This window comes from Mustelus asterias, chromosome 21, assembly GCF_964213995.1.
Source record: "Mustelus asterias chromosome 21, sMusAst1.hap1.1, whole genome shotgun sequence".
Taxonomy (NCBI): domain Eukaryota; kingdom Metazoa; phylum Chordata; class Chondrichthyes; order Carcharhiniformes; family Triakidae; genus Mustelus; species Mustelus asterias.
Window position 1 is genome coordinate 16,395,567 of NC_135821.1, and position 22,366 is coordinate 16,417,932.

The window sequence follows — 22,366 nt, forward strand, 5'->3', positions numbered from 1 at the left end:
AGGGGTCATAGTTTGAGGATAAGGGGGAAACCTTTTAGGACTGAGGTGAGGGGAAATTTCTTCGCCCAGAGAGTGGTGAATGCGTGGATAACTGAGAGTCCTGAGATTATTAGTTTCTAACACGCACACGTGCTGGAGAGAAGCAATGGATGCCCAGGTAACTGCTGCTCCAACTGAATTCCGAACCCGACCATCAGACGGAAAGGATGCATGGAACAGGACATATTAAAACACCCCGACACAAGTAGAAGCCTATAAATTATATGTATTTATCTCAAGGATCTGATGGGAGTTAATGGTGGCACCCACTTCAGACATAAATAAAATAGATCATCACTCGCACTATACACAGCACATTTCGGATTTGATTTTAGTGTAAAATGGGTTCACCTCCCTGTCCAGACAGGAAAATAAAATTCTATTCATCGTCAAAAAGTTTCTCTCCGTTTTCCTCGTTCTCCTTCTCGTCCTCTTCCTCTGCGTCCGTGTAGATGTCCTTCGGGCTGTAGTTCAACATTGTTTTTGTTAAGTCGACCTCGATGGGAAACACATCGGCGTCTTTTAAGACGGCGTAGCACTCATCGTAGTACTTGGACATGGCGGAGACAAAGCGTTGGAGCTGGAACACGATGTCTTGCACTGAGAATCAGAACGGACCATAATCAAGACTCACAACAGAGTAACCAGGGCGCAGAGCTAGGGGGACGAGGGGGGAACTGGGTCATGTTGGAGTTGTATAGAACTTTGGTGAGGCCACAGCTGGAGTACTGTGTGCAGTTCTGGTTGTCACATTATAGGAGGGATGTGATTGCACTGGAGACTGGGCGCAGAGGAGATTCACCAGGATGCTGCCTGGGACGGAACTTTTAAGTTATGAAGAGAGGTTGGATAGGTTTGGGTTGTTCTCTCTGGAGCAGAGAAGACTGAGGGGTGACCTGATTGAGGTGTTCAAGATTAGAGGCGGCACGTTGGCACAGTGCTTAGCACTGCTGCCTCACAGTGCCAGGGACCCGGATTCGATTCCCGGCTTGAGTCACTGCCTGCGTGGAGTTTGCACGTTCTTCCCGTGTCTGCGTGGGTTTCCTCCGGGTGCTTCGGTTTCCTCCAAAGATGTGCGGGTTAGGTTGATTGGCCATGCTAAATGGGACTAGCTAGGGTAAATGCATGGGATTAAGGGGACAGGGCCTCAGTGGGATTGTGGTCGGTGCAAACTCGATGGGCTAAATGGCCTCCTTCTGCACTGTAGGATTCTATGATGATTATGAGGGGCATGGACAGGGTGGATAGGGAGCAGCTGTTCCCCTTAGTTGAAGGGTCAGTTACGAGGGGACACAAGTTAAAAGTGAGAGGTGGGAGGTTTAGGGGGGATTTGAGGAAAAACGTTTTTACTCAGAGGGTGGTGAGGGTCTGGAATGCGCTGCCTGGGAGGGTGGTGGAGACGGGATGCCTCACATCATTTAAAAAGTACCTGGATGAGCACTTGGCACATCATAACATTCAAGGCTATGGACCGAGTGCTGGTGAGTGGGATTGGGTGGGCAGGTCAGGACAGGACCTTTCATGCGTCGGTGCAGACTCGATGGGCCAAAGGGCCTCTTCTGCATTGTAGGATTACATAAGAACATAAGAAATAGGAGCAGGAGGAGGCCATCTAGCCCCTCGGGCCTGCCCCGCCATTCAACAAGATCATGGCTGATCTGAAGCGAATCAGTTCCACTTACCCGCCTGCTCCCCATAATCCCTTAATTCCCTTATCGATCAGAAATCTATCTACCCGTAATTTAAACATATTCAACGAGGTAGCCTCCATCACTTCAATGGGCAGAGAATTCCAGAGATTCACTACCCTCTGAGAGAAGAAGTTCCCCCTCAACTCTGTTCTGAACCGGCCCCCACTTATTTTGAGGCTGCGCCCTCTAGTTCTGGTTTCCCTTCTAAGTGGAAAGAATCTCTCTACCTCTACCCTATCCAGCCCCTTCATTATCTTATATGTCTCTATAAGATCCCCCCTCAGCCTTCTAAATTCCAACGAGATTCTGTGTTTCTGTGAATAGGTAAAATAAGGGAGAGAGGGAAATGGAGAAGGGTAGACACAGAACTGATCTTTGTGGAACACCATTTCCCACCCTAGCAATACTTTGCTCCAATTCTTCCCCCTCCCCCGCCTTTCCAACAGCGTAAAACCCATCACTTTTCCACCTCACTAGCTCTGAAGAAGAATCCTATTGGATGTTAACTCTCTCCACCAATGCTGCCAGACCTGCTGGTTTTACATAAGACCATAAGATAAGGGCGGCATGGACAAGTTGGGCCGAAGGGCCTGTTTCCATGCCGTAAACCTCTATGACTCTATATAGGAGCAGAATTAGGCCATTCGGCCCATCGAGTCTGCTCCGCCATTCAATCATGGCTGATAATTTTCTCAATCCCATTCTCCCGCCTTTTCCCCAGAAACTTTGATCCCCTTACCAATCAAAAACCTATCTATCTCTGTCTTAAAAACATTCAATGACCTGCCCTCCACAGCCCTCTGTGGTAATGAATTCCACAGATTCACCACCCTCTGGCTGAAGAAATTCCTCCTCATCTCGATTCTAAACATAAGAACATAAGAAATAGGAGCAGGAGTAGGCCATCTGGCCCTTCAAGCCTGCCCCGCCATTCAACAAGATCATGGCTGATCTGAAGCGAATCAGTTCCACTTACCCGCCTGCTCCCCATAACCCCTAATTCCCTTATCGATCAGAAAACTATCTACCCGTGATTTAAACATATTCAATGAGGAAGCCTCCACCACTTCAATGGGCAGAGAATTCCAGAGATTCACTACCCTCTGAGAGAAGAAGTTCCCCCTCAACTCTGTTCTGAACCGGCCCCCACTTATTTTGAGGCTGTGCCCTCTAGTTCTGGTTTCCCTTCTAAGTGGAAAGAATCTCTCCACCTCTACCCTATCCAGCCCCTTCATTATCTCATATGTCTCTATAAGATCACCCCTCATCCTTCTAAACTCCAACGAGTACAGACCCAATCTGTTTAATCTCTCCTCATAAGCTACACCCTCATCTCCGGTATCAACCTGGTGAACCTTCTCTGCACTCCCTCCAAGGCCAATATATCCTTTCGCAAATAAGGGGACCAAAACTGCACACAGTACTCCAGTTGCGGCCTCACCAGTGCCTTGTACAGTTGCAGCAAGACCTCCCTGCTTTTATATTCTATCCCCCTCGCGATAAAGGCCAACATTCCATTCGCCTTCTTGATCACCTGCTGCACCTGCAGACTGAGTTTTTGCGATTCGTGCACAAGGACCCCCAGGTCCCTCTGCACAGTCGCAAGATGTAATTTTTCTCCATTTAAATAATATTCCAATTTACTATTATTTCTTCCAAAGTGGATAACCTCACATTTGCTAACGTTATATTCCATCTGCCAGATCCTCGCCCACTCGCTCAGCCTATCCAAATCTCTCTGCAGACTTTCCGCGTCCTCCACGCAATTCGCTTTCCCACTCACGTTCGTGTCATCAGCAAACTTGAATACCCTACATTCAGTCCCCTCCTCCAGATCATCTATGTAAATGGTAAACAATTGAGGCCCCAGCACCGATTCCTGCGGCACGCCACTGGTCACCAACTGCCAACCAGAAAAGCACCTATTTATCCCAACTCTCTGCTTCCTGTTAGATAGCCAATCCCCAATCCACGCCAACACCTTGCCCCTAACTCCGTGTACCCCAATCTTCTGCAGCAACCTTTTGTGAGGCACCTTATCGAACGCCTTCTGGAAATCTAAAAACACCACATCCACCGGTTCCCCTCTGTCAACCACACTAGTGACATCTTCATAAAAGTCCAGTAGATTCGTCAAACACGACTTTCCCTTCATGAATCCATGCTGCGTCTGCTTGATCGAACCATTCTTATTCAGGTGCTCTGTTATTTCCTGTTTAATAATGGACTCTAGCATCTTCCCAACTACGGACGTTAAGCTAACCGGCCTGTAGTTACCCGCCTTTTGTCTACTTCCTTTTTTAAACAGCGGCGTAACAGTAGCTGTTTTCCAGTCAGCCGGCACTACCCCAGAGTCCAGCGAATTTTGATAAATTACTACTAACGCATCTGCTATTACCTCAGCCATTTCTTTCAGTACCCTGGGATGCATTCCATCCGGGCCCGGGGACTTGTCTACCTTCAGTCCTATTAGTCTACCAAGCACCACCTCCTTAGTAACAGTAATTGTATTAAGGACCTCCCCTCCCACCAACTCTCGATCTCTAATATTCGGCAAACTATTTGTGTCTTCCACCGTGAAGACCGACACAAAGAACTTATTTAAAGTCTCAGCCATTTCCTCGTTTTCCACTATTAAATCCCCCCTCTCATCTTCCAAGGGTCCAACATTCACTCTAGCCACTCTATTCCTTTTTATATACTTGTAAAAACTTTTACTATCATTTTTTATATTTTGAGCTAGTTTAGTTTCATAATCTATCTTTCCTTTCTTAATCGCTTTCTTAGTCGTTCTTTGTTTTTCTTTAAAGCTTTCCCAATCCACTAATTCTCCACTATTTTTGGCCACTCTGTACGCATCTGATTTTATTTTAATACTCTCCTTTATTTCCTTCGTTATCCACGTCCGGTCATCCTTTTTCTTACAGTCCTTCTTTATCACCGGAATATATTTTTGCTGAGTACTTTAAAAAATCTCCTTAAAAATCCTCCACTGTTCCTCAGCTGTCCTACCTACCAGTCTGCTCGCCCAGTCTACATTAGCCAATTCCACCCTCATCCTATCGTACTCCCCTCTGTTCAAGCAGAGGACACTGGTTTGGGACCCTACTTTCTCACCCTCCATCTGTATCAGAAATTCCACCATATTATGATCACTCATCCCAAGAGGATCCTTCACAAGAAGATCCTTAATCCTACCTGTCTCATTGCACAGAACCAGATCCAAGATAGCTCGCTCTCTCGTAGGTTCTGTAACATACTGTTCAATGAAACAATCCCGACAGCATTCCAAGAACTCTTCCTCAAGCCCTCCACGTCCAATTTGAGTCGACCAATCAATATGTAGGTTAAAATCCCCCATGATAATTGCCGTTCCACTTTTGCACGCATCCATTATTTGCTTGTTTATAGCCCTCCCCACCTCTAAGTTATTATTTGGGGGCCTATAGACCACGCCTACCAGTGTCTTTCTCCCCCTGCTATTCCTTATCTCCACCCACAACGATTCCACGTTTTGCTCCTTAGAGCCTATGTCGTCTCTCACTACCGTCCTGATATTATCCTTTATTAACAAAGCTACCCCACCTCCTTTTTCTACCTGTCTATCCTTCCTAAATGCCTGATAACCCTGTATATTCAGTTCCCAGTCCCGGTCACCCTGCAACCACGTTTCTGTGATGGACACTAGATCATATTCATTTGTATGGATTTGTGCCATCAACTGATTTACTTTGTTTCGAATGCTTCGTGCATTCAGGCAAAGTGTCTTTATGCCAGCCTTTATCTGGACCCGGTTTGTTGAAGCGCTACTAACATCTCCCAAGCCCTCTCCTCCTTTAGCTAGTTGTTTATTCACTATACTCCTGGCATTAGAGTAGACACATCTCAATCCTATGGTCTGACCTCTCCCCTTCTCTGTTCCCAGTCCACCTGCCCTCTTGCACTGCCTATAACCCTTCTCTGTTTGCGAGCTACCTTCCTCACTCTCAGTCACGTCACTTTGATCCCCTCCCCCCAACCTATCTAGTTTAAACTCTCCCCAGTAGCCTTAGCCAACCTTCCTGCCAGGATATTGGTCCCCCTGGGATTCAAGTGCCACCCGTTTTTAGTATACAGGTCACACCTGCCCCTAAAGAGGTCCCAATGGTCCAGGAACCTGAATCCCTGCCCCCTGCACCATTCCCTCAGCCACACATTCATCCTCCACCTCACTCCATTCCTTTCCTCACCTTCCCGTGGCACAGGCAGCAATCCCGAGATTACTACCTTTGCTTTCCTCCTTCTCAGCTGTCTCCCTAATTCCCTATACTCTTTTTTCATGTTCCCTTCGCCCTTCTTACCCACATCAGCGGTACCAATATGTACCGCTACCTCCGGCTCCTCTCCCTCCCACCTCAGGATTTCTGGGACTCGCCCAGCGACATCCTGGATCCCAGCCCCAGGGAGGCAGACCACCATGCGAGACTCCCGCCTGCCTCCGCAAAATCGCCTGTCCGTCCCCCTGACTGTCGAGTCCCCGATTAATACCGCCTTCCTCCTCCTTTCCTTAGCCCTCTGAGTTAAAGGCTCGTCCCTTTACTCTGAGGCTGTGCCCTCGGATCCTAGTCTCTCCGACTAATGGGAACATCTTCTCCACATCCACTCCATGAAACATCTTCCCCATTTTCCAGTATTTTCAGTTTTCATTTCAGATTTCCGTGTCTGCGGTATTTTGCTTTTATTTAGGCCCCGCTCCCTGTTTTCTGTTTAGTCAGCTTGCTATCCAGTTGATGGCTTATCCCTCACCTCCACTTTCTGACCATACTCTGTGCTACCTTATCGAAGGCCTGTTGGAGGTCCAAATATATTTGGCCTACTTGACCACCCTCATCCACCATTACCGTTCAAAGAATTCAACAAGGTTGGTCAAAGATGACCTTCTCTTTTGAAATCTGTGCTATTTATTAAAACTGCAGTTTCTGGATTTTTTAATTCCACTTCTGAGTGAAGGTTTCATTTATCTTTCCTACAACCATCATAGAATCCCTACAGTGCAGAAAGAGGCCATTCGGCCCATCGAGCCTGCACCGACCACAATCCCACCCAGGCCCTATCCCCACGTATGTACCCTGCTAATCCCCCTGACAGCATGGCACCTAACCCGCACGTCTTTGGACGGTGGGAGGAAACCGAAGCACCTGGAGGAACCCCATGCAAGCACTGGGGGAATGTGCAAACTCCACACAGTAACCCGAGGCTGGAATTGAACCCGGGTCCCTGGCACTGTGAGGCAGCACTGCTAACCACTGTGCCACCGTGCCGCTTAATGTGAAGCAAACTTGTCTATAATTCTCTCGGTCTGTTGCGCCTTCCCTTTAAAATACATTAGCTGCCTGCCAAGCCTCTGGCCCTATTCCTTGTAATAGAAATGAAATAGTATCGCTGTTGTTGCCTTGCTAACTTTGTCTACCTCGTGCAATTCATAAAGGGAGACTGAAGGGAGATCACTGCTGGGTGGGAGTGGTACCTGCAGATAAAGACCGGATATTATTAGATGGGGCGTTATCGTGGCACAGTGGTTAGCACTGCTGCATCTCAGCTCTAGGGACCCGGGTTCCATTCCAGCCTCGGGTCACTGTCTGTGTGGAGTTTGCACATTCTCCCAGTGTCTGCGTGGGTTTCCTCCGACTGCTCCAGTTTCCTCCCACACTCTGAAGATGTGCATGTTAGGTGGATTGGCCATGCCTCTTGGTGTCCAAAGGTGTGTAGGTTAATTGGATTGGCTGTGCTAAATTGCCCCTTAGTGTCAGGGGGATTAGCAGGGTAAATATGTGGGGTGACGGGAATAGGGCCTGGGTGGGATTGTTGTCGGTGCAGACTCGATGGGCCAAATGGCCTTCTACTCCCCACCCCGTCCCTGCAAATACTTCTCTTGAGGTATGCACCCTTCAACAAGGCGCGCCTCCGGAGGTTGTCCTTGTGAAACTCTTTCTCTATGCTCTTCATTACTTTACTGTGACTTTCTCTATCATCGAGTGAGTCACTCCTACTGTTGCTGCCATTTCTCCCAATCGATTAAAGAAAGACTCACATCGATATTGCACGGTCAAGACCTCAAGACAACCCTAGAGTGCTTTTCAGCCAAATCAATGGCTTGCAAAGTGTAATTGGAGGAGGAGATGCAGCAGCCATATTTGTGCACAGCAAGATCCCACAAATGGCAGTGAGATAATCGGTTTCATTAGTGAAGCTGATTAAGCAATAAATATAGGCTAGTACACCAGGAAATGGTCCTCTCGCTCCTCTCCGAATAATGCTATGGGGGGGGGGGGAGATCTTTTACGCTCAGCTGACAGAGTAGATCTCATCTGAAAGACAGTGCAGCACTCCCTCAGTGCTGTGCTGGACTGCCAACTGAGATCTTTGCGCTCAACCCTCTGGAGTGGGACTTAGTGACCCCTGACGCGGCACTGCCACATCCTGACCTGCCACCCCCCTGACCCGGCACTGCCACATCCTGACCAGGTACTGCCACCCCCCCCTGACGCGGCACTGCCATCTGGCACTGCCGTAACTCATCCCATGCCATGTCCCTGTCCTGGCATTACCACATCCCGACTCGGTACCACCACACCCCTGACCTGACTCTACCACACACCTGACCCAGGGGAACTTGCCTCTCTTGACTGTACAATTTTGCCAAAATGCAAGTTAAAACTAACCATGCTTTTGGTCCAAAAGTTCAATTTTTTCCAGGACATCCTTCCTCATCTTGGCGAAACGTGCTCGGGCCTCCTGCCGACAGCGCAGGATCAGACGGTATTCATAGTTCCCAGTCCCGACTCGGTACAGGGGCTCCTGCAGAGCCTGGGGAGGGGAAAGGAGCAGAGACAGAGAGACACAGGTTAAACACTCAAACCCAGAACAGAATCATAGAATCCCTACTGTGCAAGAGGAGGCCATTCAGCCCATCGAGTCTACACTGACCACAATCCCACCCAGGCCCTATCCCCGTAACTCCACATATTTACCCTGCTAATCCCCCTGACACTAGGGCCAATCAACCCAACCTGCACATCTTTGGACTGTGGGAGGAAACCGGAGCACCCGGAGGAAACCCACGCAGACACGGGGAGAATGTGCAGACTCCACACAGACAGTGACCCAAGGAATCGAACCTGGGTCCCTGGCGCTGTCAGGCAGCAGTGCTAACCCCTGTGCCACCCATAATGGACACCAAGCATTCAGGCTAAGCCACAGCAGCAAAGACTTTGGTTAAAAATAAACTTGGAGGTGTTGGGGGGGATGTTTGTGTGTGTGTGTGGAATGGGGGGGAAACCAGTGGCTTATTGTGCAAGGGAGGCCTCCCAACTCAGTGCCCAGTGTAAGGGGCCCCCTCCTCCCAGTGTGGCAGACAAAGAACAAAGAACAGTACAGCACAGGAAACAGGCCCTTCGGCCCTCCAAACCTGTGCCGCTCCTTGGTCCAACTAGACCAATCGTTTGTATTTCTCCATTCCCAGGCTGCTCATGTGACTATCCAGGTAAGTCTTAAACAATGTCAGCGTGTCTGCCTCCACCACCCTACTTGGCAACGCATTCCAGGCCCCCACCACCCTCTGTGTAAAAAACATCCCTCTAATATCTGAGTTATACTTCACCCCTCTCACCTTGAGCCCGTGATCCCTCGTGATCATCACTTCTGATCTGGGAAAAAAGCTTCCCACCGTTCACCCTATCTATCCCCTTCATAATCTTGTACACCTCTATTAGATCTCCCTCATTCTCCGTCTTTCCAGGGAGAACAAGCCCAGTTTACCCAATCTCTCCTCATAGCTAAGACCCTCCATACCAGGCAACATCCTGGTAAACCTTCTCTGCACTCTCTCTAACGCCTCCACGTCCCTCTGGTAGTGCGGCGACCAGAATTGGTCAGACATGTTAATACATGTGACCAGACCAGACGCCTCTCCTACCAGTGCACCCCGACCCCACCCTGGTGTTGCCTCCGAGTGTGCATTGCTCCAGAGAGCTCACAATGTATAACGAGTTGACTGTTTGTATCCCGGCCCATTCACGACCAGAAACCCCATCAGCTGCATCTAGGCCAGAGGCCTCCTAAACGTCACCACGACCGGGTATCAGATTCCGCAGCGATCACTCACTATGCAGCTGTATTCTTCATCGTCCATTTCTTTCACTTTCAAGCAATACGACTGCAAAAAGAAAGAGAAACAACAATCATAGAATCCCTACAGTGCAGAAGGAGGCCATTCAACCCATCGAGCCTGCACCGACCACAATCCCACCCAGACCCTATCCCCACATTTTAAAAAATTCATTCGTGGGACATGGGCATCGCTGGCTGGGCCAGCATTTATTGCCCATCCCTAGTTGCCCTTGGAGGGCAGTTGAGAATCAACCACATTGCTGTGGCTCTGGAGTCACATGTAGGCCAGACCGGGTCAGGACGGCAGATTTCCTTCCCTAAAGGACTTTGATTTGATTTTTGATTTGATTTATTGTTGTCACGTGTATTAGTATACAGTGAAAAGTATTGTTTCTTGCGCGCTATACAGACAAAGCATACCGTTCATAGAGAAGGAAAGGAGAGAGCGCAGAATGTAGTGTTACACCATAGCTAGGGAGTTAGGAAAGACCAACTTAGTCCGAGTTACTGCAACTTATGACATCAGTGAACCAGATGGGTTTTTCCAACAATCGACAATGGTCATCATTATATTCTTAATTCCAGATATTTTTGATTGACTTCAAATTCCACTATCTGCCGTGGTGGGATTCGAACCCGGGTCCCCAGAACATCAGCTGAGTTTCTGGATTAATAATCTAGCGATAATATCACAAGGCCATCACCTCCCCTGCTAATCCCTCTGACACTAAGGGCCAATTTAGCACAGCCAATTACGTATCTTTGGAGTGTGGGAGGAAACCGGAGCACCCGGAGGAAACCCACGCACACACGGGGAGAGTGTGCAAACCCCACACAGACAGTGAGCTGAGGCTGGAATCGAACCCTTTGAGGCAGCAGTGCTAACTACTGTGACACCATGCCGCCCAGAGTCTGTGGAAAGCAGCAGTTTATTCCAAGAAACTGCCATAACTGCCCTGACTTTACTCCAAATCGCCACGATGATCTACAAATCCATACCCAACCTCAGGATGTCCATTTGAAAGATGGTACATCCAACAGTGCGACGCTTCCTCAGTACTGACCCTCCGACACTGCGGCACTTCCTCAGCACTGACTGTCTGACAGTGCAGCGCTCCCTCAGCACTGACCCTTTGACAGTGCAGCACTCCCTCAGCACTGACCCTTTGACAGTGCAGCACTCCCTCAGTACTGACCCTCTGACAGTGTAGCACTCCCTCAGTACTGACTATCCGACAGTGCGCGCTCCCTCAGTACTGACCCTCTGACAGTGCGGCACTCCCTCAGCACTGACTCTCTGACAGTGCGGCACTCCCTCAGCACTGACCCTCTGACAGTGCGGCACTCCCTCAGCACTGACCCTCTGACAGTGCGGCACTCCCTCAGCACTGACCCTCTGACAGTGCGGCACTCCCTCAGCACTGACCCTCTGACAGTGTGACACCCCCTCAGTACTGACCCTCTGACAGTGCGGCACTCCCTCAGTACTGACCCTTTGACAGTGCAGCACTCCCTCAGCACTGACCCTCTGACAGTGCAGCACTCCCTCAGGGTTGTCTTGAACTTGCTGACAGCTCTGTCTGATGTAGCTGTTGGTTGGGTTTAACCTGAAACACTAAGGGGGCAACTTAGCATGGCCAATCCACCTAACCCGCACATCTTTGGACTGTGGGAAGAAACCGGAGGAAACCCATGCAGACACGGGGAGAATGTGCAGACTTCACACAGACAGTGACCCAAGCTGGGAGTCGAACTCAGGTCCCTGGCGCTGTGAGGCAGCAGTGCTAACCACTGTGTCACCGTGGTTTAAAGGGACAGTTTCACCCCCTTGTTTCGGGTCTAGGTGAGACTGAAGTGGATTGTGCGTCAGTGCCTGCACCAGGAGCAGCCAGGGTCAGGATAAAGGTGAATACTGGAAGGAGAGAAGAGAATACGTACCAAATATTCAAACTTGACATCGAGGTATTTTTTGATAGTGAGTTTGGTGTCAGGGATGGCTTTGTTGAGGTAAGTGTTCAGGTCACTCAGCATCTGCAAATCCAGAAAACTATGATTAATCCGTGGGAAAGAACACAGCTCACACCCTGGGCACAGAGAGGGTGCAGATAAACAAATAACTGAAGAAAGCAGTGACAAATTCACATCATTATTCAGGCCACAAAATAATCCCAGGTACCTAATTTCTCCACCCCAATGAGTGATGCTACAGGGCCACAGGGAGCAGGGAGAGAGCACAGCAAATAAAACCCCCAGTAACTCAGGAAAGCAGTGCGGGTACGGCACTGTGCCAGGGCAGTAACCAGTGCGGGTATGGCACTGTGCCAGGGCAGTAACCAGTGTGGGTACGGCACTGTGCCAGGGCAGTAACCAGTGCGGGTATGGCACTGTGCCAGGGCAGTAACCAGTGTGGGTACGGCACTGTGCAGGGCAGTAACCAGTGCGGGTACGGCACTGTGCCAGGGCAGTAACCAGTGCGGGTATGGCACTGTGCCAGGGCAGTAACCAGTGTGGGTACGGCACTGTGCCAGGGCGGTAACCAGTGCGGGTACGGCACTGTGCAGGGCAGTAACCAGTGCGGGTACAGCACTGTGCCAGGGCGGTAACCAGTGTGGGTACGGCACTGTGCCAGGGCGGTAACCAGTGTGGGTACGGCACTGTGCCAGGGCGGTAACCAGTGCGGGTACGGCACTGTGCCAGGGCGGTAACCAGTGTGGGTACGGCACTGTGCAGGGCAGTAACCAGTGCGGGTACAGCACTGTGCCAGGGCAGTAACCAGTGCGGGTACAGCACTGTGCCAGGGCAGTAACCAGTGCGGGTACGGCACTGTGCAGGGCAGTAACCAGTGCGGGTACGGCACTGTGCCAGGGCAGTAACCAGTGCGGGTACGGCACTGTGCAGGGCAGTAACCAGTGCGGGTACAGCACTGTGCCAGGGCAGTAACCAGTGCGGGTACAGCACTGTGACAGGGCAGTAACCAGTGCGGGTACGGCACTGTGCCAGGGCGGTAACCAGTGCGGGTACAGCACTGTGCAGGGCAGTAACCAGTGTGGGTACGGCACTGTGACAGGGCAGTAACCAGTGCAGGTACGGCACTGTGCAGGGCAGTAACCAGTGCGGGTACGGCACTGTGCCAGGGCGGTAACCAGTGCGGGTACGGCACTGTGACAGGGCAGTAACCAGTGCGGGTACGGCACTGTGCCAGGGCAGTAACCAGTGCGGGTACGGCACTGTGCCAGGGCAGTAACCAGTGCGGGTACGGCACAGTGACAGGGAGGTTCGCAGTGCGGGTATGGCACTGTGCCAGGGCGGTAACTAGTGCGGGTACGGCACTGTGACAGGGCGGTTCGCAGTGCGGGTACAGCACTGTGCAAGGCAGCAGCCAGTGCGGGTATGGCACTGTGCCAGGGTGGTAACCAGTGCGGGTACAGCACTGTGCAAGGCAGCAGCCAGTGCGGGTATGGCACTGTGCCAGGGCAGTAACCAGTGCAGGTACGGCACTGTGCCAGGGCGGTAACCAGTGCGGGTACAGCACTGTGCAAGGCAGCAGCCAGTGCGGGTATGGCACTGTGCCAGGGCAGTAACCAGTGCGGGTTCAGCACTGTGCAAGGCAGCAGCCAGTGCGGGTACGGCACTGTGACAGAGCAGTAACCAGTGCGGGTATGGCACTGTGCCAGGGCAGTAACCAGTGCGGGTTCAGCACTGTGCAAGGCAGCAGCCAGTGCGGGTATGGCACTGTGCCAGGGCGGTAACCAGTGCGGGTTCAGCACTGTGCAAGGCAGCAGCCAGTGCGGGTACGGCACTGTGACAGAGCAGTAACCAGTGCGGGTATGGCACTGTGCCAGGGCAGTAACCAGTGCGGGTACGGCACTGTGCCAGGGCGGTAACCAGTGCGGGTACGGCACTGTGACAGGGCAGTAACCAGTGCGTGTACGGCACTGTGCCAGGGTGGTATGCAGTGCGGGTACGGCACTGTGCCAGGGCAGTAACCAGTGCGTGTACGGCACTGTGCCAGGGCGGTATGCAGTGTGTGTACGGCACTGTGCCAGGGCGGTATGCAGTGCGGGTACGGCACTGTGACAGGGCAGTAACCAGTGCGTGTACGGCACTGTGCCAGGGCGGTTCGCAGTGTGGGTTCTCCTTTGCTCACTATTACAGCAGTGATGTGTTGGTGTCTAAACTTCTCTTTCCAGGTTCCCTCCGTGTCTGGAATCAGCACAAATCCCAGGATGCACCTTCTCCATTCACATCAACACCAACTACACCTTTTTTTGGTCACTCCCTGCCCCCCCTCGCACCCTGCCCCCCCTCCCCCCTCGCTCCCTGCCCCCCCCCTCGCTCCCTGCCCCCTCGCTCCCTGCCCCCCTCTCGCTCCCTGCCCCCTCGCTCCCTGCCCCCCTCTCGCTCCCTGCCCCCCCCTCGCTCCCTGCCCCCCCTCGCTCCCTGCCCCCCTCTCGCTCCCTGCCCCCCCCTCGCTCCCTGCCCCCCCTCGCTCCCTTCCCCCCCTCGCTCCCTGCCCCTCTCGCTCCCTGCCCCCCCCTCGCTCCCTGCCCCCCTCTCGCTCCCTGCCCCCCCTCGCACCCTGCCCCCCCTCTCCCCTCGCTCCCTGCCCCCCTCTCGCTCCCTGCCCCCCCCTCGCTCCCTGCCCCCCCTCGCTCCCTTCCCCCCCTTCGCTCCCTGCCCCCCCTCGCTCCCTGCCCCCCTCGCTCCCTGCCCCCCCTCGCTCCCTGCCCCCCCCTCGCTCCCTGCCCCCCCCTCGCTCCCTGCCCCCCCTCGCTCCCTTCCCCCCCTTCGCTCCCTGCCCCCCCTCGCTCCCTGCCCCCCTCGCTCCCTGCCCCCCCTCGCTCCCTGCCCCCCCTCACTCCCAGCCCACCCCCTCCCCCCTCGCTCCCTGCTCCCCCCTGGCTCCCTGCCCCCCCTTGCTCCCTGCCCCTCGCGTTTCCTCACTCCGTCCGCCCCCGCGCCCCCTGCCCCCCCCTCGCTCCCTGCCCCCCCCTCACTCCCTGCCCCCCCTCGACGTCTCCTCACTCCCTGCCCGCCCCCTCGCTGCCGATTCCCTGCCTGAACACCTTCTGAAACTTCACAACCACTCGCCTCATTCTCTCACTGATCCAATCGGTCACTTTGTCCATCAGGTCAGTCAAACGTGAGGTGCCTTTTATCAAATCCTTGCCCTTCACCAGCCCACACATTCCGCATTCTCAGAAGTTGCTCAAAATCAGCTTTATCTTTCCCTCCCTCATCGAATGGAAAAAAGAAAACCTCTTCACAAAGCGATTTATCAGCTCCCTGGCGACAGTGAGAGAGGAGAGGCCAATCCCTGAGGGGGGGGAGGCACAGCACCCAGGAGGGGAGGGGAGGACACGGTGCGTGGGGGGGGGGGGGGGGGGAATGGGGGGGACACTGCGCCAGGGGAGGGCCCTGCGTGAGGCGATGGCACCGTGCAAGGGGAGGGCACTAACTCACCGGTTTCACAGTTTTCAGAAGCCGAATGCCAAATTTCTCGATACTCCGGTGAGCCTCTGCAAATTTGACGAAAGCTTCGCTGGCAGCGGGCTGAGGTTCCCTCACCCCAATCACAGAGAACACATCACCAAAACCTGAAACACATCGAGACAGTGTTCACAACCCCTGGCAGCAGCACGTAACACCCTCTACAGCGCACACACCCCCCCCATACAGCAGTGAAAATAAAGAGCTACAACCTCCAACTCTCACAGGGACTGATAGAATCCTCACAATGATACGAAACAGGAGACTATTCAGCCCATCGTGCTTGTGCTAGCCCTTTGGGAGACAATCGAATTAGCCTTTCACTGAAGCCACAGTCATTACTGCATCTACTTCCATTAAATTATCAGGCAGGACATTCCAAATCACAACAGCCCAGAAATTTCTCCTCATCTCCCCTTTGATTCTTTTGCCCTCTGGTTACCGACACTCCACCACTGGATCCAACTCCTTATTATTCATTCTAGCGAGGCCCTTCGCGATTTTGAACGCCAAATCTCCCCTTGACCTTGTGCGTTCTCAGAACCGCAGCTTCTCCACGTCAACCCTCCTCAAGGTGAACGTTTCTCAGGCTTTCGTTTCTGGGAGTCCTGACTGGGCTGTGGTATAAGGGGACTTCATTCATTAGGATCCAGGCAACTAGCAACTATCTCCCCCAACCAGCGCACGGCCCCCGATTTGGTCTTCTTCGATCACTCGCAATCGAGTATGATTGCCCACCGAAGAAACTCTATGACACTGCTCGTGGGTCGTGTGGCTGATGAGTCCAATTCCAGAGCCACATCTTCAACCACACCCTGTTTCCAAGAGATGCATTGGGTCCTGGAACTCCAGATCGCTGGCGTTCCTTTCTCAGGCTCCTTTTCAGGTCTTCTCTTGCCGTCGGGTGTCCTCGAAGAATTGTGTCCCTTCAACCAGGAGGTTCCTCCAAGTAGGTTTCTCCTAAGCAAAGGTCTCCCAGGCGTTGACATCTATGTTGCATTTCTTGAGGTAAGCTTTCAGGGTGTCTTTGAAGTCATAGAATCCCTACAGTGCAGAAGAGGCCATTTGGCCCATCGAGTCTACGCCAACCACAATCCCACCCAGGTCCTATCCCCATAACTCCACATATTTACCCTGCTGATCCCACTGATACTAAGGGGCAATTTAGCCTGGCCAATCCGCCTAACCCGCACATCTTTGGACTGTGGGAGGAAACCGGAGCACCCGGAGGAAACCCATGCAGACACGGGGAGAACGTGCAAACGACACACAGACAGTGACCCAAGTCGGGAATCAAACCCAGGTCCCTGGCGCTGTGAGGCAGCAGTGCTAACCACTGTGCCACCCTGTGCTTCTCTTGTTTGGGTTTAAGCTTAAGTTTATTTATTAGTGTCACAAGTAGGCTTACTTTAATATTGCAATGAAGTTATTCTGAAAATCCCCGAGTCGACACACTCCGGCGCCTGTTTGGATACAAGGAAATACAAGGAAAGTAGAAAGAAACTTAAGCAAGGAGTAAGAAGGGCTAAAAGGGGTCATGAAAAAGCATTGGCCAGCAGGATGAAGGAAAATCCCAAGGCTTTTTATCCATATATAAAAAGCAAGCAGGTAGCGAGAGAGAGGGTTGGTCCACTCATGGGCAGGGGAGGGAATCTATGCGTGGAGCCAGAGGAAATGGGCGAGGTATTAAATTAGTACTTTGCGTCAGTATTCACCAAAGAGAAGGACTTGGTGGATGATGAATCTGGGAAAGGATGTGTAGATAGTTTGAGTCATGTTGAGATCAAAAAGGAGGAGGTATTGGGGTTCTTGAGAAACATTAAGGTAGACAAGTCCCCAGGGCCTGATGGGATATACCCCAGAATACTGAGAGAGGCAAGGGAGGAAACTGCTGGGGCCCTGAGAAAAATCTTTGTATCCTCACTGGCTACAGGGGAGGTCCCAGAGGATTGGAGAATAGCCAATGTTGTTCCTTTGTTTAAGAAGGGTAGCAAGAATAATCCAGGTAATTACAGGCCGGTGAGCCTTACATCAGTGGTAGGGAAATTATTGGAGAGGATTCTTTGAGACAGGATTTATTCCCACTTGGAAATAACTGGACATATTAGTGAGAGGCAACATGGTTTTGTGAAGGGGAGATCGTGTCTCACGAACTTGATCGAGTTTTTCAAGGAAGTGACGAAGATGATTGATGAGGGTAGGGCAGTGGATGTTGTCTACATGGACTTCAGCAAGGCCTTTGACAAAGTCCCTCATGGTAGACTGGTGAAGTCGCATGGGATCAGAGGTGAGCTGGCAAGGTGGATACAAAACTGGCTCGGTCATAGAAGACAGAGGGTAGCAGTGAAAGGGTGCGTTTCTGAATGGAGGGCTGTGACAAGTGGTGTTCCTCAGGGATCAGTGCTGGGACCTTTGCTGTTTGTAATATATATATAAATGATTTGGAGGAAAACGTAACTGGATTGATTAGTAAGTTTGCGGATGACACAAAGGTTGGTGGATTTGCGAATAGCGATGAGGACCATCAAAGGATACAGCAGGATATAGATCAGTTGGAGACTTGGGCGGAGAGATGGCAGATTGAGTTTAATCCGGACAAATGTGAGGTAATGCATTTTGGAAGGTCTAATACAGATAGGAAATATACAGTAAATGGCAGAACACTTAAGAGTATTGATAGGCAAAGGGATCTGGGTGTACAGGTACACAGGCCACTGAAAGTGGCAATCAGGTGGAGAAGGTAGTCAAGAAGGCATACAGCATGCTTGCCTTCATTGGCTGGGGCACTGAGTTTAAAAATTGGCGGCACGGTAGCACAGTGGTTAGCACTGCTGCTTCACAGCTCCAGGGACCTGGGTTCGAATCCCGGCTCGGGTCACTGTCTGTGTGGAGTTTGCACATTCTCCTCGTGTCTGCGTGGGTTTCCTCCGGATACTCCGGTTTCCTCCCACAGTCCAAAGATGTGCGGGTTAGGTTGATTGGCCATGCTAAAATTGCCCCTTAGTGTCCTGAGATGCATAGGTTAGAGGGATTAGTGGGTAAAATATGTAGGGATATGGGGGTAGGGCGTGGGTGGGATTGTGGTCGGTGCAGACTCGATGGGCCGAATGGCCTCTTTCTGTACTGTGGGGTTTCTATGATTCATGTTGCAGCTTTATAGAACCTTAATTAGGCCGCATTTAGAATATAGTGTTCAATTCTGGTCGCCACACTACCAGAAGGATGTGGAGGCTTTGGAGAGGGTACAGAAAAGATTTACCAGGATGTTGCCTGGTATGGAGGGCATTAGCTATGAGGAGAGGTTGGAGAAACTTGGTTTATTCTCACTGGAGCGAGGGAGGTTGAGGAGAGACCTGATAGAAGTCTACAAGATTATGAGAGGCATGGACAGAGCGGATAGTCAGAAGCTTTTTCCCAGGGTGGAAGAGTCAATTACTGGGGGGGACAGGTTTAAGGTGCGAGGGGCAAGGTTTAAAGGAGATGTACGAGGCAGATCTTTTACACAGAGGGTAGTGGGTGCCTGGAACTCGTTGCCGGGGGAGGTAGTGGAAGTGGATACGGTAGTGATTTTGAAGGAGCGTCTTGATAAGTACATGAATAGGACAGGAATGGAGGGATATGGTCCCCAGAAGGGGAGGGGGTTTTAGTTAAGTCGGGCAGCATGGTCGGTGCAGGCTTGGAGGGCCTGTTCCTGTGCACAGCCAATGCACCTAACCAGCATGTCTTTCAGACTGTGGGAGGAAACCGGAGCACCCGATCTTGGTGTCAGCACGAAGGTCGTGGTTGTCGAAGATTCTCGTCTTCCATTCTGGGCAACCTAGTAAATGATACACTTCATTTAGTCTACTGTCACTCTCACACTCCATTGCGCACAGGTAGATTCCAGGGAAGTAACAGTTTGCTGCCAGTTACTGCACTCATCTTGTCTAAGGCACCCCTCTCAATCTCCTCGTATGATGAATGGAAGGGGGCTTACCTCGGTGTGTCTGTGACAGCTCAAAGAACGCTCTCAGCAGCCTCTTTGTGTGTTCCATCAATCCTGCAATACAGTGGGAAGCAGGAAACATTTTGAGCCGGTGTTTAACATTGCATTTTCCTCCCTTGACCGTTTCCAGCCCACTCTCTCTCCCCTGCTTTTAACACTCAACAGTTGCCCCTGATGCAGCTCCCGTTGAGACTTGAGCATCAGTGTGAGGGGCGCCCGGATTGTTTCAGCTTGAACTAACTCGGACGCCAGTCACTGACACAACACCCAAAGGCCCTGGCACTGACTCCCCGAGATTAAACCCCGATGTCATACGCTGTCCCACACCTCAGGTGTTGGGTCATTTCATTCATAAATTGACAGGAAAGGTTCAAAGCAAACCTCTGCTCCTGTCCATGTGAACAAGATTCACAACGTGTCACTCAACAGAGACCCAACCTTCCATCCAAGACACGTACATTTCAGATTGTGACCGCTTCCTGCCACTCAGAGATTCTCTCCGCTCCCGGGGATCATCTAATGAGAGGCAGGACAGCAGTGAAGACGATTATATTCCACTCCCCCACCTGATAGGTATCCCACTGCCTTTACTTCACGAGCCCTCACCTTTATACAGCTCTGCTGTTCTCTCCAATTCCTCCAGTTTCTTCACCAGACCATCTGGAAGATAAACCAGTTGTTGAATCTGTCAGTCATCAGGTCCCCATCCGCTATTCAACCAGAATAAACCCCGGTCTCACTCTGATATTCAACCAGAATAAACCCCGGTCTCACTCTGATATTCAACCAGAATAAACCCCGGTCTCACTCTGATATTCAACCAGAATAAACCCCGGTCTCACTCCGCTATTAAACTGGATTAAACCCCAGTCTCACTCTGATATTAAACTGGATTAAACCCCGGTCTCACTCTGATATTAAACTGGATTAAACCCCGGACTCACTCTGATATTAAACCAGATTAAACCCCAGTCTCACTCTGATATTAAACTGGATTAAACCCCGGACTCACTCTGATATTAAACCAGATTAAACCCCAGTCTCACTCTGATATTAAACTGGATTAAACCCCGGTCTCACTCTGATATTAAACCAGATTAAACCCCAGTCTCACTCTGATATTAAACTGGATTAAACCCCGGTCTCACTCCGCTATTAAACTGGATTAAACCCCAGTCTCACTCTGATATTAAACTGGATTAAACCCCGGTCTCACTCTGATATTAAACTGGATTAAACCCCGGACTCACTCTGATATTAAACCAGATTAAACCCCAGTCTCACTCTGATATTAAACTGGATTAAACCCCGGTCTCACTCTGATATTAAACTGGATTAAACCCCGGTCTCACTCTGATATTAAACTGGATTAAACCCCGGTCTCACTCTGATATTAAACTGGATTAAACCCCGGACTCACTCTGATATTAAACCAGATTAAACCCCAGTCTCACTCTGATATTAAACTGGATTAAACCCCGGTCTCACTCTGATATTAAACTGGATTAAACCCCAGTCTCACTCTGATATTAAACCAGATTAAACCCCAGTCTCACTCTGATATTAAACTGGATTAAACCCCAGTCTCACTCTGATATTAAACTGGATTAAACCCCAGTCTCACTCTATTAATCTAAAATAAAGCAAATAGTAAAGCCGCCACAGTCCCAGATGACCATAGGCTGTTCTCCGCTTTGAGCGGGTTTGCTGACTGGTTGAGAAGGCGGGGCCTTCATGAATAACCTCAGCCGGTACGGGAATTGAACCCACGCTGTTGGCATTACACTACGAACCAGCCATCCAGGCAACTGAGCTACAACCGACCCCATTAACCTGGAATACACCTTGGTCTCACTCACCGTTACACAGAATGGCTCGGCTCAGGCCCAGAGCGTCAGCCGTGCCAGAACTCAGGTTCTCCACCAGCCGATGCTTGACTTTCTTCAGAACTGTAAAAACGCGATACGATCTGTCAGTGTTAAATGTTCACTCTCCTCCTGGGATCCGATTAAAGTGGAACTGTGGAGTTGTCTCACCCCTCGGTATGACGGGAACACAGCCTCGGGTCTGGGGGCTGCGCTCACTGGCTGCGCTGTTTGAAAGATTTCTCTGGATTTGTCTCTACGTTCTGTAGCACGGACATTTCTGTGCTGCATGTTTTCACAAGTGCGAGAGAACACTGGCAATCTGAGGGCAATGGGGCATCTGGAACTGGGCAAATAATCTACCTCCCATTGAATTTAAGGATTCAGATTTAAACAGAAGAATAACAGAGGAGGAAATACGGTGAATTAGAGCGTCAAATCAGGCACAGAAAGTGTCCAAATGGGAGTAAGAATGAATGAATTAAGGAGGGAAAACATGACGCTGTAAGGAAACATTATAAAATAATATTTGAAAAGTCTCTACCAACAAATTATTCACTCTGGAAATAAGGCTCCACAATTGTTGCCTTTCTTCACGGGAGAGGTTGCATGTTAAAGTATATTTATTATTATCACAAGTAGGCTTACATTAACACTGCAATGAAGTTACTGTGAAAATCCCCTAGTCGCCACACTCCGGGTACACTGAGGGAGAATTCAGCGTGGCCAATCCACCTAACCAGCACGTCTTTCAGACTGTGGGAGGAAACCGGAGCACCCGGAGGAAACCCACGCAGACACGGGGAGAACATGCAAACTCCACACAGACAGTGACCCAAGCTGGGAATCGAACCCGGGTTCGTGGCGCTGTGAGGCAGCAGTGCTAACCTACTGTGCCGCCCATCGAGCCTGCACCAACAACAATCTCACCCAGGCCCCGTCCCCGTAGTCCCTGCTAATCGCCTTGACGCTAGGGGGCAATTTAGCACAGCCAATCAACCTAACCGGCACATCTTTCGGACTATGGGAGGGAACCAGAGCACCCAGAGGAAACCCACGCAGACACGGGGAGAATGTGCAGACTCTGCATAGACAGTGACCCAGTGATCGAATGCGGGTCCCAGGTGCTGTGAGGCAGCAGTGCTAAC

The 22,366-nt window shown here is 51.1% G+C and overlaps 1 protein-coding gene across 1 annotated transcript in view; it reads right to left on the reverse strand.

The window, feature by feature from the left end:
* Positions 1 to 247: 247 nt before the first annotated feature.
* Positions 248 to 22,366, reverse strand: part of pick1 (protein interacting with prkca 1) — a 39,282-nt gene continuing 17,163 nt past the window's right edge. Inside the window, exons 6-13 of the mRNA XM_078237556.1 lie at positions 21,213 to 21,302; positions 19,960 to 20,013; positions 19,345 to 19,407; positions 15,342 to 15,475; positions 11,817 to 11,909; positions 9,874 to 9,924; positions 8,432 to 8,576; positions 248 to 639 (exon numbers count right to left, since the gene is read on the reverse strand). Coding sequence (XP_078093682.1) covers positions 419 to 639; positions 8,432 to 8,576; positions 9,874 to 9,924; positions 11,817 to 11,909; positions 15,342 to 15,475; positions 19,345 to 19,407; positions 19,960 to 20,013; positions 21,213 to 21,302 — 851 coding nt within the window. The 3' untranslated portion in view covers positions 248 to 418. The remainder of the gene's footprint in view (positions 640 to 8,431; positions 8,577 to 9,873; positions 9,925 to 11,816; positions 11,910 to 15,341; positions 15,476 to 19,344; positions 19,408 to 19,959; positions 20,014 to 21,212; positions 21,303 to 22,366) is intronic.